At 41.2% G+C, this 16,950-nt stretch overlaps 1 protein-coding gene and 1 long non-coding RNA gene across 6 annotated transcripts in view; one reads left to right on the top strand and one right to left on the bottom strand.

Moving 5' to 3' along the window:
• Positions 1 to 383: 383 nt before the first annotated feature.
• Positions 384 to 3,388, bottom strand: LOC137155116 (uncharacterized). The gene is made up of 3 exons (XR_010920356.1): positions 2,805 to 3,388; positions 1,843 to 1,994; positions 384 to 450 (listed from the first exon to the last, which is right to left on the bottom strand). It is a non-coding gene; the product is annotated as an uncharacterized lncRNA (long non-coding RNA).
• CREBBP (CREB binding protein) overlaps positions 2,774 to 16,950 on the top strand; it is a 175,012-nt gene continuing 160,835 nt past the window's right edge. For all 5 annotated transcript variants that reach the window (XM_067551124.1, XM_067551125.1, XM_067551126.1 and 2 more), the window contains exon 1: positions 2,774 to 2,873. In XM_067551124.1, the coding sequence (XP_067407225.1) occupies positions 2,789 to 2,873 (85 nt within the window). In that variant the 5' untranslated portion in view covers positions 2,774 to 2,788. The remainder of the gene's footprint in view (positions 2,874 to 16,950) is intronic.

Raw genomic sequence — 16,950 nt, forward strand, 5'->3', positions numbered from 1 at the left:
ATAATTAAAAGCAGTTCATTTAAGAGTTTAAAATCTAAGGCCATGATCATTGTGGGTAAAATCAATAGGGATCCATGCAGGTTACTTTGATTGTAATGTAAACTGTCTGGATAAGGAGCCAGCTTTTTGTTCTGTTTGTATAGCACTTATTTCAAGAATTATATGTTCCACACAGTTTTCTATCCTTCTCACAATGTATCCAAACATCCCATTGATTTTCTAACTGCTTCTGTACTTTGGAGAAACATTTTCATGGAGCTATATCAGAACGGCTCCTGAGCTACTATGACACTGTGATAGGCACCATCTTTGCCGACACGCACCAGGGATTGAACAACGGTCCCTTAAAGCTAAAAGCTTGAGCTGCTACAGCTTGAGCTGAAGAGCCAAAGCTTTATAGCGATGGGCTATAACAACTCATATCCTCTGCAGATTGGCACAGAGCAGGACCTGTAACACACATACGCCAATGTGTTATTCCAGCACCACTGCAAATCCATATGCTATGTACACACAAGTTTTATCATCATCATCTGAACCAGAATACATTAGGTTAGTATTGGAAGCAGGATGCTGTGAACTGCTGTAATCGATTCTGGCAAATCCTTTGTTTTCAAGACCATTAACTACAGATGGTGGAAATGGGAGAACTGTAGGTAAGGATTGACCTAAGCCATGGTTCAAAATTCACTGATTGGGCATTTTGAAAAATAGCAAAAGTCATGGGGGACTTAAGGGACAGTCCTTCAGTTCTCACGAACAATATGCCCTGATTTTTCTTCTAGCTGCTGAATCCTTCCTTCCTTCCATTTATTTCTTGTCTTAAAATTAGATTGCAAGTTGTTTGGGGCAGGGACTGTGTCTTCATGTGTATTTGTGCCAATATGCAGAGACGATGTGATGGGTGTGCATACATTCATTGCAGGGAGGCACCAACGGCGTGTACAGGTAGGTTGATGTTGTGGGGACGCTGTCTGGGATGTGCACATGCTGTGGGATGGCAGTGTGGGGTTGAGAAGGTTGATGTGCAAGAACTGCAGCGAAGCAGCATGACAGATGTGTTGACAAGTGTGTGGAGGTCGGGGTGCTGCAGGGATTGGGTATGTGTCATCAGGCAGGGTGGATGGAGAGCATCACATGGATATTTAGGCACCACAGGGAGGCAGCATGGGGAAGTAATGGAAGGGGAGGTACAGGCTGGTGCTGTGGGAACATATGGACACCACAGTGAGGCTGCATGGGATGGGAATTATGGAGAAGACAGCATGGGGAACATTGGTGAGCATTATCGAGTGAGAGGGGGTTTGGGTGAATGCTGCTAAGAGGTTTGGGTGCCATGGGTAGGCAGCAAAGTGGGTGGTGCCTGGTGTCGCACCAGTGAGTGCTACGGGGAGGCAGCCTGGGGCCAAGAGAGTTGGCTCTGCAAAGAGGCATCACGTGAAGGGTATGTGCAGATAGGGCAATGAGGAGGCAATGGCGTGAGTGTTGTGCCCTGCTGCACCAGTATTAGAGGTGAGCAGCATGGTACAGAGGCGTTTACTCCAGCTTGTCCAAGGCAACAGAAGTCCAACCTGGTGTGTGACATAGTTTTTTGTAAAATGGGGTGGGTGCTGCAACCATTGTCCCAGTGCTCTGGGTCCCTGGGAGTGGGCACCCTGCACAGGTGACAGGGTGCTAGGGTCTGAGAGGTGTATAGGCACAGAGTGGAGGCAACGTGTGATAGGTATAGGGACAGCAGCAGTGCCCAGCCTTCATGGCTCCAGGGGATAGCCCCCCTCCCCCTCCCGGGTAATTTAGTAGGCGCAAAAGGGGAGGGATTAATTTGCACGTTCATTTACATACTTTTGCATCCTTTACTTCTACAGCCAGGAGCCCATGGGCAGCCCAGGTTCAGTTCGGCTCTTTCCGGCAGCGCCCGTGTCTTTCCGCGAGCGGAGAGGGAGGGGCGTGCCCGTGCGCGGTGACGTAGAACGCAGGCCCCGCCCCCATGGTCCCTGGAAAAGAGAAGAGAAAAAAAAACTTTTTTTTTTTAATTGAGGAATCAACAGCCGCCATCTTGTCGCGGAGCCGGAGCGCGGCGCGGGCGGGAGCGGGGCCGGGCCGGGCCGGGCCAGGGCAGCGGGGCCGCCCGCCGGGGCACGGGCAGCCGCACGGAGCGCCGCGGAGGGGCAGAGGGGCTCGGCCAGCGAGGCAGCGCCAGCCGGGGGGGGGGTGAGCCGGGCGCCGCCGCCGGGACCGGGAGCAGTAGCCGCCGCGGCTGCCGCGCTGCGCTCATTGTTTTTCCTGCCGGTGGTGGCGGCTGCTCCTGGGCGGGCGGGGGTCGCGAGGCCGAGTCAGGGGCCCGGCGCGGGGCCGGGGCGAGTGCCCCGCTCGGAGGGGAGGGGACGGGACGGGGCGAGGAGAGGAGGAGCGGGGTGGGGGGGCGCTATGCTCCCTGACTGACTGACTGAGCGAGCCGCCATCCGGGCACCTCCTCGCTCGGCGGGGAGGGGGGGGGGCGCGGCCGGGAGGAGCGCGCCAGGCAGGGTGGGGGCGCTGGGCTCTCTCCCCACCCCGCCCGGCCCCGAGCCCTCCTCCCTGCGGCCTGCTGCGGCGGCGGCCCGGCCCGGGCATGGGGCAGCGGGGGCCGCCGCCGGCCGAGCGCTGAGCGGCGCTGTTGCTCGGCCGAGTTTGCCCGGTCGCTCCGCGCGGACTCTCTGCTGGCGGCTGCTCGAGGCCGGGAGCGCAGGATCCGGGCGGCCCCGGCGGGCGGCGCGGGGCTGGGACTGTGACCGCCGAGCCGGCTACCATGGCGGAGAACTTACTGGACGGGCCGCCCAACCCCAAGCGAGCCAAGCTCAACTCGCCGGGCTTCTCCGCCAGCGACAGCACAGGTGAGGGCGCCGGGGGGGGGCAGAGCGGGGCTGGGGGAGAGTGGGGAGCCCAGCGCCGGAGCTCGCAGCTCCCCTGCCTCGGAACCAGCCCTGCGGGTCCGGCCGCCGGCGGTGAGTGCAGGGGGCGATCTCGTGTATGTGTGGGGGGGGGTGGGGAGGGTTGTCGGTCGCTTATACACCGGGGCCGCCGGTTCTTCGGGCAGGGTCGCGCCGTCTCCCCTCGGCGCTCGGGATGCGCGCAGCATTCGCCAGGTGCGGACCTTGCTAGCCTCGCCTCGCCAGCGGAGACCGGGAGAAACGAGCCTCCCCCCGGCAGCGGCCGGCAGCCCCTTGTTTTCCCCGGGAGAGTCGCACTTGGGGGCGGAGGGGTCCCTGTCTCCCTTTCCCCTCCCCTCTCTGTGCGCGGAGAGAGCCCTGCTGCCGGAGAACCACAGCCTGCGGCTGACTGCGGGGCCCCCAGCCTCTTCCAGCTGAGCTCCGTGGCCGCTGGATCGGACCCCGACTGACTGTGTGTAACTTCAGCCCGTAACCACAGAGCTATAGACAGTGAAGGGCTCTAGGGTGTAGTAAGAGCTGACTGAAGCGAGAGGGATTATTCCATCCTCACCTGGCGCTTGTTTGTGTTTTAGAAACAGGTGTAAGTAGACGGGGGATCCAACCTGAACTTTAGAATTTCTGTATTTTTCTTGGACTGGGGCAACATCTTCAAAGGCTTTTTGGTTTCTCATATAAACGTGTGTTTAGACAGATTTATTCTTGTGTCCTCTGTGCACGTATAACTTGGTCAAGACTGCTTAGTTATCCAGTATGCTGGAATAGCTCCTGCCCATTCATAAATTCGGTGTAAATATGTGTTAATCAGTGTGAAGTGCTTGAGAGAGGTAGGTGTTTTTCATTCACAATAACTACTTTCAAAAGTTTTGGCTTTGGATAATAGCAGTTTATTCAGAGCTTATAGTGTCTTTTTTTTAAACACATTGGGTCAGAGTATTTTATGGACCGTCAAATTTCTTCACTTAAAATATAATTCATATGTGCAGGGCAAACTTACTTCTTTTATGCACTTTTCAGTGTGCGCCCAGTTTCATGCTTGAATATTCTGAACCAAAAAATTGTGTTTAATAAATGATTGACTCAGTCTGCTCTGAGCAATTTTCCTAAAAAATGTGCATATCTTGTATATATGAAAACAGCTACACTAGTCTTGTAATATTCATACATGAATGTAGTGTAAACTTGACAGCAGTGTGTCTATAGCCCCTTTGCTATTTCTTTGAATTTTTCATATAACTGGTGGGGAGGAAAGGAATATTTGAAAAAGAATATGATTGTACAGAAATTGGCACGAGAACTCTAGGTCAGGTGTAGCACTCAGCCATTTTAACTCCTTTTTTGGAACTGACGAGTTGACAGTGAATGACAGTACGCCTATTGCTATGAAATGCACCATGTAAACTCAAAAAATTGAAGTAACTTTTTCTAATCTTTCAAATAGTCACTTTAGGTTGTAACAGTTGTAGGTAAAAGATTTGAAACTGTGACTTTTGAAGGTGATAATTATGGATAGTTTCTCCTTAAAATTAAAACATGTCCCAATTTTGCAAATACTTAACAGCATGTGGGTAGTCTCGGTGAACTCAATGGAATAACTCTGGTTCATAAAGTTAAGGATGTGCAAAAGTGTGTGCTGAGTTAGGACCTTGGTCAATAGAAAAATGACATTGTCAGAACAACTAATACGTCGGACAAATAGGAATATCTCAGTGGGCACAATGTCTAAGATATCTTTTAAAGATAAAAATTAAGGTTAAAAAAGTTTGATAGTGTTTGTTTATTGATGTTCTAAAGTATGTTGAAAGTGCTTTTTCCAAATGAATGTTTTTATATTTGTTGCCACTGATGCTTCTTTTAGTTGAAAGATCGGTGAAGGTATTTCTGTGTGAGATAGCAGGCAATACTAATTGTTAGGATTTTAATGGAAAATATTACTCAAAACTCTGAACCTAAAATGGGATCTCCTTGCCTGTTAGTTTAATAACAAAGTTGTGTTGCAATCATGAAAGTTGCCCTTGACCAGTTGCACAGGTTGGTAGGTTTTAACGGTGTGCCCTCAAAAGCAGCAGGTTGTATATTCTGCTATTGAATGATGATTAAGACCTCAGTCCTGCAAACGTTTACAGATGTGCTTAATTTTACTTTTGTGAGTAGTCCCATTGAAGGATTGGACTAAAGGTTTAATGAAAATACCATTATTTATAGCTAAGTTCTTCCTTGTTTCCTTTTCACATGCTGCTTTCTGTAGTAGTTAGTAGATTTAAGCAGCCCATTTTCTGTCTAAATATTACTTACTCAGTCTTTCTTGTAGGAACAGTTTTAGTTGAGATTAGAAGAAGTAGAATTTTAGTTCCCTTCATTTATTCTAGGTTGATGTAAGAATTGTTTGAGGCAAATCTTCCTTAGTATATTGTGCTAATGTTTGTGTGATTGAAGTTAGTCTTGTGAACTTCTTTGTTGTTGTGACAGTTCTGTACATTTAAAAATTACACATTGACTTAGCATTTTATTAACAGTAGAAAATCAAGGTATATTGATAGAAGTAATACAATGTATATATCATAAATCAATATATTAGTTGGATTACTGTTCTTCTTACACCAGCCATATAGTACACTAATCAAAGCTAGTTACTAAGAATGTAGCTAGCTGTTTCACTAGTTGACAAATTTCATCCATATAACTAAGCTAATGAATAAAATATCCATGGGAAAGGTTTTCATTTATCTACCTAACCAGGGGGAAGGATCAATGTGTTTTGTTTCTGTATAATTATTTCTTTATTAAATACTCAAATATTTTCTTGTTGCACAACTTTAAGCATTTAACTGTTGTTTCATCTCGTATTTATTTCATAACACCTAAGTTGCAAAGTCTTTATAAAAATATTTAATGTAAAAAATAGGTTTATGGTAACTTGATTATTGCAATGTGTTAATTTTAATCTTTGTGTGCCATAATCGTTTAGTATGTTGTCAGTATTCACATTTTGGCATGATCCACAGTAAACCATCCAGATTTTTAAATTAACATCTCTGGAGCCAATGCATGCTGTGTAGGCAGTGATATATTAATTAGCAGCATTTTATATAAAGATGTAGCAAATTGGGCCTTTCTTAAGACGTCTAAAGGAGCCAATATAATGTGGCTACTGTGATAGTTTTACTACAGTATACTATGCTGCAGACAAGGGACTGCATCTGTTTGTTAAATACCTGGCAAAACTTGGTGCTGCAGAAATATATATTTTCAAGAACTAAAAATTAATCTAATTCAAATTGTTTTATTTTATACTCTTTATGTTTTTATATGTTCATAACCTTATTCACTTACATGATTTAGGGAAGTTTGGATGACCCTCAGATCAAGTAAGTTAATACGCTGCAGTTTCAGCATTGAATTGCTTGGTGTTTTTTTACAGCTTCAAATTATGTACTGATTGATTAATTAGCATGTCCGTTTCTTAAACATCAGTGCAAGTAGTTGTGACAATTGATGAAGTCTTGTGACTGGCTGTCTAGTGTATATGTTTTAAACATAAATGTTTCAGAATATTTTTAATTATTTAAAATAGAAAAAATTGACCTTGTTATGAATCAAGCAGTGAAACTATACATATATACCCATTTTACTTTGATCTAGTTTGCTGCAGTGTACACAAGAAATAAGGATATGAATTTTAGATAGCATTTCTTTCATTTAAAAAAAATTAGTTTAATAAAAATCATCCAGCAAAGGCCCTGAAACCTCTAACATAATACCTTCTCTTTAAATTGAGCCAGACTATGTGAGTAAATATACATGTACCTAACTGTGAATTCATATGACTTTGCAAAGTGGTTTAAACCCGGTCTCCTTTTGTGTGTCATGTGAACACTTGTGTATATATACTTCAAAAGCATTAACTGTTACGCACAGTTAATAAAAATTGCTTCCATGATACTTACTGCCTATATGCTCAAGTGCATAATAAACACAAAAGGTCACTTGTGCATAAGTCTTTTTTCTTGGATTTACATTCATAAACAATCCCAGCAGTAGTTAGCAAATTTGAATTCTCCTGAGGAAAAAATGATTAAAGAAATGCATCCTAGAAAAAAGGTACAGATTAAGAACAAATGCTTTATATTGTGTCTTTAAATTGTTCTGTGGAATGTATTGCATTTATTTGCAGGACATTGCATTCCATTATCCTGAGAACTTTTGCTGTGGCACTTAAAGCATAAAATGTGGTTATGGTGGGAAACATACAGCTCAATTTCTTGCAGATATATTGTTCTTAAGGCTGGCCAGGTGTATGTGTGGTGGTGGGGTATGGGGGAGGGAATCATGAAAGAAAGGAGACATGTTTAAATGGGTTGAGCTGACTTAATGATTTTATCATGTAAAAAATATTTTCTCATGGACCTATAGAACTCAGTGCCATAAAATGTAATTCAGACCAAGAACTTAGTAGGATTCAAAGATGGATTGTGTATTTGGATTAGAGCACACAGAGTTGCATTAGATAGGATAAAAATATATAAATGAGAGAGAACTTAAGTGTTGGGATATAAGAAAAACAAACTAACAGCATGACATTCAGAAGACAAATTCCCTGTAGCATCTTATTAAAAAATTATCCATTATGGGGTTTCTTGCACTGTCCTCTAAATCATGTGATGATGACCTGTGTCAGAGGTAAGATACCAAATTACTTACAGGTCTGATCTTGCATGTAAAATGATATGGGAGTTTTGTGCTTTGCAATGTTAATTTGTTGGTTTTGAATTCATTTTGGAATTATATTTTGAATTTTAATTGTACATGTGTTCAAAAGGTTATCAATGGGTACATTTTTTTGGCTTTATAAATGTCAGGATGAATACTGTCTTGTGCTGGGATGTGGAGCAGAGACATTGCCAATGTGTAATCCTCTGCAGAACATAGATCGAAAATCTAAATGGGGGTGCATGGAGAGGGCACACTTCACTGCACCTTTGTGACCTCCTGATATCTGGTAGGATAATTCTTGGAGTTTTCTTTGTAAAGGTGATTCAGTTTCTATTCCTACTGTAGTTTCCTCACTTGGTCATAACTGTGTGTCCATGACATCAATTATTTTTACAGAAACCAATGTGATGTATCACAAAGAATGTTATGACTTCAGTTGAGGAATAAGCAGTGAGAATAGATGAACTATTGAACAATTATTTTGTTTCCATGCAAATGTCTCTAATAATAAAATGTGGAGAAAGACACGTATAAAAAAGTTGCTACATAAATAGAATTTTGCTTTTATGAAACATTAGCAGCAGCTCTTTAAAAATGGGACTTCAGAAAATCAGATTATGGCTCTTTATTCAGTGAAGTAACTGAGGGACAGCTTAGGAAGTTGACATATTCTTCTTTATCTGGTTTACACTTTCAGAATTATTGTTCTCTAAATCTTCTGTTTAATGTGCATTACGTCATGTTTTTCATTTGAAAAACTTCTGTTAATTCACACACATTACCAGCATCATAGACTGTGCTAAAACAGTGTGGCAACCAAAAGAGAACTGTCATCTTGATTATCACTGCATATTACTAAATATTAAATTTTGAACCAGATGTGATTAATGCAGTCTGTCACTACTCCACTTCATCTTGTTTTTTTTACCTTTTCCTTTGCCACAAAAGAGAAAAATAAGTTCGTACACGAAAACCTAAACCACATGGTAAGTTAATACAAAACGTGGATTTTGTAAATACTGAATTTGAATCTATTTTGTAGTAGCAACAAAGTCTTTTCCCCCCTAAATTTCAGAGATTCAGTTCAAAGATACAAAGATTCTGTGTATGGTAATACAAGATGAGAGCCAGTGAGGGGCTAATCATTTGGATGGTGTTGACCAACCTCAGCTAATTGAAGTCAATGAGAATTGAGGGTACTTGGCTTCCTGCAGGATCAGGACCATAGTGCTTTCCAGGTGTTGGCTATCGTCATTATGATATGATGTTATGCAGCATACTGAAAGATGAGCATTTCTTACAGTAAAGTGTATAAAATGACTATTTCCAAGTCTACTGTGGTCTTGTGTTCTCTTCCTTATGTATATTTGAAATATACTTAAGTGCTGTACACTTTTGCACAGGCTCTCAAAGCTAAACTGTCACAGGAATGAAAATGTGCCCTTCAGTGATTTAGAATTTAAATAAAAATACAATATTTGAGGCCACCTTTATGTAGTATAAAGCAGCTGTAAAGAATACAAGTTTTGTTTCTTTGTAAAAATTAACAATGTGTCGTAGTTTTGCTAATGTATAATGTTGCTTCAAATTATCCTTTATAGTAGATTAAGGTAACTGATTAAATTACACCTAAATATTTATGTTGTATATTTATATCAAAAAAGACACTTTGTGGGAGAGACTTTCAGAATATATGTAATGAGGGTATAGTTGCATTAAATTGATGTACCCTTTTAGATGAAGGAATGTAAATCCCACATTTCCTTCAGCTGAAAGAAATGCTTTAGGAGCTTTTGTGATTCAAAAGGAGAGATGAGCGGGTAGACTTTTCACCCCATTACTACTGCAAATTTCTGAAAAAATAATTTGAAGCTAATTGAAAAACAAAATAAATATTAACCATTATGCTATATGTCTGATGTTTGACAGTAATTTTACAGTTAGGCAGCACTACTGTTAAATATTTTCCTGGAAAGAGAATTTCCTCCCCTTGAGTTAGTATCTGCTCATTTTTCAGAGATGGGTTGTGTCTCCTTTACTGCACTCCGTGGAGGCTAAACTAAAGGGACTCACGTGTTGACTTTCTATCTACATACAGGTTGTGCCTTCCATGCTCCTTTCAATAAGAGCCAGCTTTTAATTTTAAGAATTCCTTTCTCATAATTCCACCTTTTTAGAGGAACAGAATCAATTTAAATTGTGAGTGTGAAAATGTTTTACCTACTGTTCCAAGCAGGGCTGAAAAAATGCATTAACTGTCTCACTTTTGGTGAGGCAGGAAGCTTTCCTAAGTAGGTGCCAAATTTTAAGATTTAATTTAAAAACACTGAAACTTCTAGTCTTTATGGTTGTGAAGATAATCTTCCAAACATGAACTTAATGTAACTAATACGGTGTTGTCTTCCTGGTCTGTAGATGGATGGCTTCAGTGCCTAGTTGCTGCTGTTCAGAGCTTTTCCAAGCTGCAGCAAATAAAAAATCTGACATGTTTTTTGGTTGTAGCTATTTAGAATCCAGTGGGCAGCTGGGACATGACAAAAATCACCTCAGTTTTGCTGCTGCTTTTGAAATATGGGCAATAGCAGAGGAACCGAGAGGATCTGAGTAGTGAAGACACGCTCTTTGGCAGCAGCCAAAGAAAAGAAGGGATGGAGCTGTGGAGAATGCATACCACTCAGCAGCAGGATGCTCTTTGATATCAGAGGACAGCATAGCAAGTGTGCTGCTTTTACCTTTCAGCTGTTAGATAAAGGTTTTGTGGAGAATCCAATTGAGACTCAACTCCTACTCCAAAGATGAGTCCATTGTGAGAGCCCTGATAGGAATTCCGCTGCCATCTTCTTTCCAGCAGCTCGAGTTAGCGCAGTTGGTTTCTCACCCGGGTGTTAGCCCTGTATTTCATTTTTGCTTCTGGCTGTTAACTATGAGTGTATTAAGGGAAGCCTGGGAGGAGACATGAGATAAGTTAGAAAAATATAGTAGACAGACATTTAGGGGAGATGAGACAGTGTGAGATACAGAACATATAGGGAGAGAAGGAAAAGAGGAAATACCCTGAAGACCATTAAGGAGAAGATACACTGGAAAAAAGAAACGTGTAGAAAGTTGCATTTAAAAAATGATTACATAGAAAGTTGACTGCCTTGTTAGAGAGTTTACACACCAATTGTATTGGTTGGGGTGTAGCCTCTGGAGTTATTTAACCCGGATTGGTATTCTTAAACCTCAGGCTAGTGTGTGTCAGGTACATTTCTGAAGTAGTATGTGTGACCTCCTGGTATTGTAACTGAAAGATTAGAGGAAAAAACATTTTTAATCCAAATCTTTCAATTATTTTACTTTGTACAATCAGTTTCAATATTTGAGAAATCAGTCAGTTCCTCCTTTGTTTGGGTTTTGCACACAGCAGAGAGGGACAGGGCAAAACATTTTTAAAAATAGGAAAATGTGGTCATAAAACCAGACCTGCAGGAGGATTTGGGGCTCTGAACTACTTTTAACTCACATTTTGAGGTTGACTACATTTTGAGTTGGCAGTGTCCTTTTTATCTCTGACCATTTTCACCACACATCCCCAGTTTCACCCAAAGCTTTGAGGGCAATTCCTCTTGTTTGGGGAACCACTGGCTGCTAGAAGAGAAAATGGCAGAATAAAAGGGGGAGACCATCTCTCCCCAAAGTTCAAAGTCACCCTCTCTATTATATCGAGGGGAAAACCATTCTGTGCTCATGGTCTTGTGCTGTCTGTGGCCCTCTCCTTAATGGGCTCCCTAATAAGCTGGATCCATAAGCTGAATCTCTAAAGATGGACCTATTGGTCTCATTGGACTATTTCACAGTGCCAGTTTTATTTCTTTAGAGTAACCATAGAAGAGAACATTGGTAACTGATCACTGGTTCAGGAATGGACAAACCAGATTCTATCTTTTCACTTATTCCCCTGTTCAGGAAAGGTATTCAGAAGTTCCAGTGCAAAGGAGTTTCCATAGTTATCCAGTTGCCACCTCTGTTACGCAGGCTGTGGCTTACAAGACTTCATTTTCAAGACAATGGTACTTTGGATGCAGTCATTTCTACCCTATTTTTTTCAAGAAAAAAATCCACCAACCAAGTATATTCCAACAGTTGGAAAAGCTGCATATTCTACTGTAGAAAAGCCAGGTGTTTTTCAGGAAAAAATCAAATCAGGGTTTTTTTAAAGTTTATTCCTTTTCTGTGAACATCTGTTGCACTCATTCATTTAAATGAATATAACATATATGCCTGTTATATAATTTTGATTCTAGAAATAGGCTCTAATTTTTTGTGAATGAAATTTTAACTGTTCTAAAAGGTTAAGTGTTGAGGACCTGTGTGTGCTTCTGCCTGTTAGGAAGCAATAAGACAGTTTTATTAAATTATCTGGGAGCTTAGAGGGAGGGGAATGGAAGAGACTGGAGACAGCAGCATGGTTAGTGGCACTTCAGCCTCAGCTTCTTTCATGAGCAATCTCTGTTCATCTTGCAAACCCAACATTGACACAGATCAGTTGAAGATTATGCCATAAAAACTGAAATGCCAGCACCTGAATTTGATAGTTTCAATCCCCTTTTATGCTAACTATATTTAGGACAAAATGAGCAATTGAAAAAAAACTGAAGTATTTTTTTCTCAGAATATAATCTTCCAGGCAGATCTAAGTATCCACTAAATACTGTATGTGGAAAAATAGGAACAAATTAAACAGAGCTAAAGAGTAAACAGTGATGGTTGATTGAGCACAAGAAATGACCTGATAATAGTTGTAAGTATTCATATAAGGGAAAATGGGTTCCTTCTAAATGCTATTGATTCTGTCTCTGAGAAGAAAATGGCAGAGTAAGTATCCAAGCTGCTGAAGTTGCCATCCAAGAATGGAGAAAAAAGTATGATGAATAGATCTTTTCCTTTTTTTTTCTCAGAAAGGATACGAACAAAAAATGGAAATAGATTAGAGAACTTCTCAGGTGCAGCCATCTTAAACATCTGATGCATGAGTGTTCCACACACTATTTACTGCTTTCTTCACAATGCTTAACACTTAAAGTACGGTGTGGAAGCTTTGTCTTTGTAACTGTCATCAGGTCCAAGATTAGTCACTTCCCTCAGGCATGAAATCGATCGAGTTCTCTGGACTTTCTCCACTCTAAAACCAGCTGCAGTTTTATTGCTTAAACCCCAATCCCAGAATTCTTTGTAGGATTAGGGTTGAGGTGCTCTTGATGAAGGCTGTTGGAGTGCTTCAGCTTCTTGTCCCTTCCTTCCTGCACTGCACAGCTCTTCTTCAAGGAAGCATAATTTTAAAATGATGTGAAGCCATTTGAACGATTTGCTGGGGGCAGGTGGTTCAAAGGGGTTCAATCCTTTCCACTTGTAAGCACACTTTCCTGGAGCAGAGTGTGGTTGGTGGTTTAAAAAAAAAAAGGCCAGGGGACAGTTAGTGAAATGAGAGGGAAATAGCTCTGATCCCTCATGCTGCCCCAAATCCCACTATCTCCTAGAACCTAGTAACTGCTGGGTCTTTGAGAAATTTAGCATTGCCTGTTGCCCGCTGGGGTCACAATCCCAGTTTGATAGAGATTAAGACGCTTCATACGTCTAGGTCAGCATTTCTCAAAGACTGTCTTTCCATTGCCTCACTATTTCCTCATCTGTTTAGATAGGAGACACTAACCTGAGAGATTTTCCTTACCTCAGTTTCCTCAAACTTGAGGAACGTGTGTGCTCCTCCAATCTTCCCTGGAGCCAAGGATCTTATCTGTACTTTGTTTAAATTTACCTTTCTTGGGTTGTTGCTCTTAAGAGAGACTGCTTGCATTTACCATAATTTTAGTATGGCTTAGCTTTGAGAGTACTGTATTTGCGACAGGAGTCGATGAGACAGGAGCCAGCCTGTGCCACCTTCATAGCAGTTCTGATGCTTCTGAGTTACTGAACTGAAGGATGTCGGGTGGGGTGGTGGAGAAGGGGGGGACTATTTCTGAAGAATCAGCAGCGTCTCTCTGTAACAAGGAAGGAACACTTTGTTTTCAGTACGTACAGAAGAGAATAAACTTGAAAAATGAAACTGGTGTCTTTGTAAAAAGAAAAAGCAAACCTTACTGATTATTTGGGGTGGAGGGAAATAAGCTGTTCTGCAAACACTGTTTAAGTCTTCCTGGACTTTTGGTAGTTGGATTCTTTTCAATCTAATATGTAATCTGACATATCAGTACCTCAGTTTGGTTACACAAATGAAAAGAATATTAATTTTATATTCACTTCCTCATAAAACAGGCCCAAAGAAATAATTAACTAAACATTAACATGCAGTGACAGAGATGTGGCCATTGTATTCTGTCTGGATATTGATTTATCACTTTGCTGCATTTTCTGACTAGATTATAATTTGAATTTAAAAAGTTCTGTTTCAACCAGTTAATTACTTTTTCTAAAATGTAAAAGCTGTTGTGCACTTAACTTTCAGGAAGCTAAATTAAAAAAAATACCAAGTCTTTAAGACTAAATAATTTGCTTTAGAAAGTGTTTGTATAATTTCTTTGTACCTTAGGGTATGGTCACTGAGTATGACACAGCTGCACTGCTGTAGCACATCAGTTTAGACTCTACCTATGCCAATGGGAGGTGTTATCCTATTGGCATAGGTAATCCGCCTCCCCAAGAGGTGGTAGAATTCTTCTGGCGACCCTAGCACTGTCTTCATTGGGGGTTAGGTCGGTATAGCTGCATTTCTTGGGGGTGTGGATTTTTCACATCCCTAAGAGATGTAGCTATGCTGACGTAAGTTCCCAGTAAGTAGACTGTCCCTTAGTCTAGAAAGACTTACTTTATACAAGGGCTCAGGTTGCAAAGAAAAACTGATAGTAAGTAATTTAACCCAAATATTAGGTTCATTGTAGGCCACTATGGAAAATGTTAAGTGTTGATAGCAATCACTGGTATGTCTTTGTGTTTATGTGCTCTAAATGTAGGCTTTCTGCCTCCCAGAAGTCCTAGCAGTACTCAAGGGAGAGTGTAGCGCCAGTGAGGACATAATACCTTGGGTAGGGTTTTGCAGGGTGGCTGTTCACACCCAGGTAAGGCTAACGGGTGTGTTCAGACTTGGATGCTGATTGCTCAGACTGACTGATGTGAAGACATTCCCTTCTTGGATTCAGAACCAGCAAGTTTTACTTCAGACTGATAAATGCTGACACTTATTTGTTTTGAAAATGACAGACATCATAGAAACTAATGGAAGAGTTTGAATGTAAGCAATTACGTTTGAGATTAGATTTTTTGTGTGTGTGGGCTTCTAACATGAGAATTGGGTCACTTATTCAGTCATTATGGCAAGGAGTATATTTTTTATAGCTGCTGAGAGAATCATTTGTCTTTATGGGTTTGTAGCAAAAGTGCATATGCACACTCATGTTCTTTGCATTTTATTATAACTGTTGTAAAATGGATCTTGTATGTTGATGGTTTTTTTTAGTGTACACAACACTGATTGAAATATAAAAACAGGAAACAGAATCATTATTTTAATGGAAGTTGAATACTCACTGAATGTTTACAGATCCACTGTGTTAAATGTTATGCTTGGTTTTTTTTCCTTATGTTCTTGATTTTGATTGTCACAAAGGCACTGACATTCCACTGTTTAGAATAGATTTGTCTCATTTGCAGGGCATCAAGGAATGGATAATATTTTTTAGGTGTTCAGAGGATGTCTTTTGTTGCATTTTCTTCATATCTTTTGTATTATGTTTACAAAAATTTTTCTAGTCCTTATGGTGTGTGAATACTTGGCTCTCAGATCTCCCAAGAGCATGCCCAGTGGTCAAGGAAGATGAAGCTTAGGGTACTTACATTGTGCTTTCTATCTGTTGGTCTCAGAGCTTTGCAAGACATCATTATCCCCATTTTGTGAATGGAGAAACTGTGGATATGTCTGCACTACAGAGACTGTACTGGCATAGTTATGTCATCGTTGCCCTGAAGTGTAAATGCAGCCTACCCTGAAAAAAGGTTTTTCTTCTGTCCGGTGTAGAAACACCGCCACCTCAAATGAAATTAGCTGTGTTGATGGAAGCCATCTTCTGTCAGTATCCTGGTATCTACACTGGTGGATATGTTGACATAGTTATGTTGGTCAGTGATACGGTTTTTTTCACTCCCTTGATGGACATAACTATGCCTTGTAATTTTTCAATGTAGAGAAGGCCTGAGTTACAGAGAAGTTACTAGTTAAAGCTTCCAAATTTGGGGGCCTACAGATACATTTAAGTCCATATGTAGGCACCTAAATAAGTGGGAATTGCAGATACACAGCACTGTTGAAAACTAGGTCATTTATTTAGTTGCCTAAATATAGATTTGGGTGTCTAGTTTTTTGGCAGCTAAGTTTGGAAATTTTGTCCCTAGTGACTTGTGAAAGGCCATGGTCGGTGGAATTGACTGTTCCCTTTTTTTCCTGCCCCATTGTTTTTCAAATCAAAGTGGAAGTAAAAGCCAAAACAGCATTTTATTTTGTCTTTCCCCATTCTCCTTCTGTTTTTCCTCTCCCTTTTATTTCTCTTTTTTTATTCTTCAAGTGTGTAGCATTAACAAGTTTATGAGCAGGGCTTTAAAAAAAATTATGTTTCTGTGGTATTTGGAAAGCTTGCCTGGGCAAGTGTCATTATCCTCTTCACCATCTAAATTTTCATTTAAAAAAAGAAAAGGGGGGTGGGGGAAAGCTTGTAGTCTTTATGGTTGTGATGGTAAGCTTCAAACATGGCCAGGTGTAAACTGATGCGTTATTGTCTTCCTATGTCTGCAGACAGATGGCTTCATTAGAATTGGAAAAAGTACAGAGAAGGGCCACAAAAATGATTATGGGTATGGAACAGCTTCTATATGAGGAGAGATTAAAAAGACTGTGACTGTTCACCTTAGAAAAAAGACTAGGGGGGGATATGATAGAAGTCTACAAAATTATTAATGGTGTGGAGAAAATTAATAAGGAAGTATTATTTACCCTGTCATATAACACACAAACCCGGGGTCACTCAATGAAATTAACAGTCAGCAGACTTAAAAAAAAATAAACAAGTACTCCTTCACACAATGCATGGTCAACCTGTGGAACTCATTTTCAGTGGATTTTATGAAGGCCAAAAGTACAGTGGCATTCAAAACAATTAGATAAGTTCATGGAGGATAGGTCCGTCAGTGGCAGTTAGCCAAGATGGTCAGGAATTCAGCCTCATTCTCTGGGTGTCCCTAAACCTCTGACTGCCAGAAACTGGGACTGGATGACAGGATGGAT

The sequence above is a fragment of the Emydura macquarii genome, unplaced genomic scaffold (assembly GCF_026122565.2).
Source record: "Emydura macquarii macquarii isolate MOO-44397 ecotype Brisbane River unplaced genomic scaffold, CSIRO-AGI_Emac_v2 contig_1348, whole genome shotgun sequence".
Lineage (NCBI taxonomy): Eukaryota > Metazoa > Chordata > Testudines > Chelidae > Emydura > Emydura macquarii.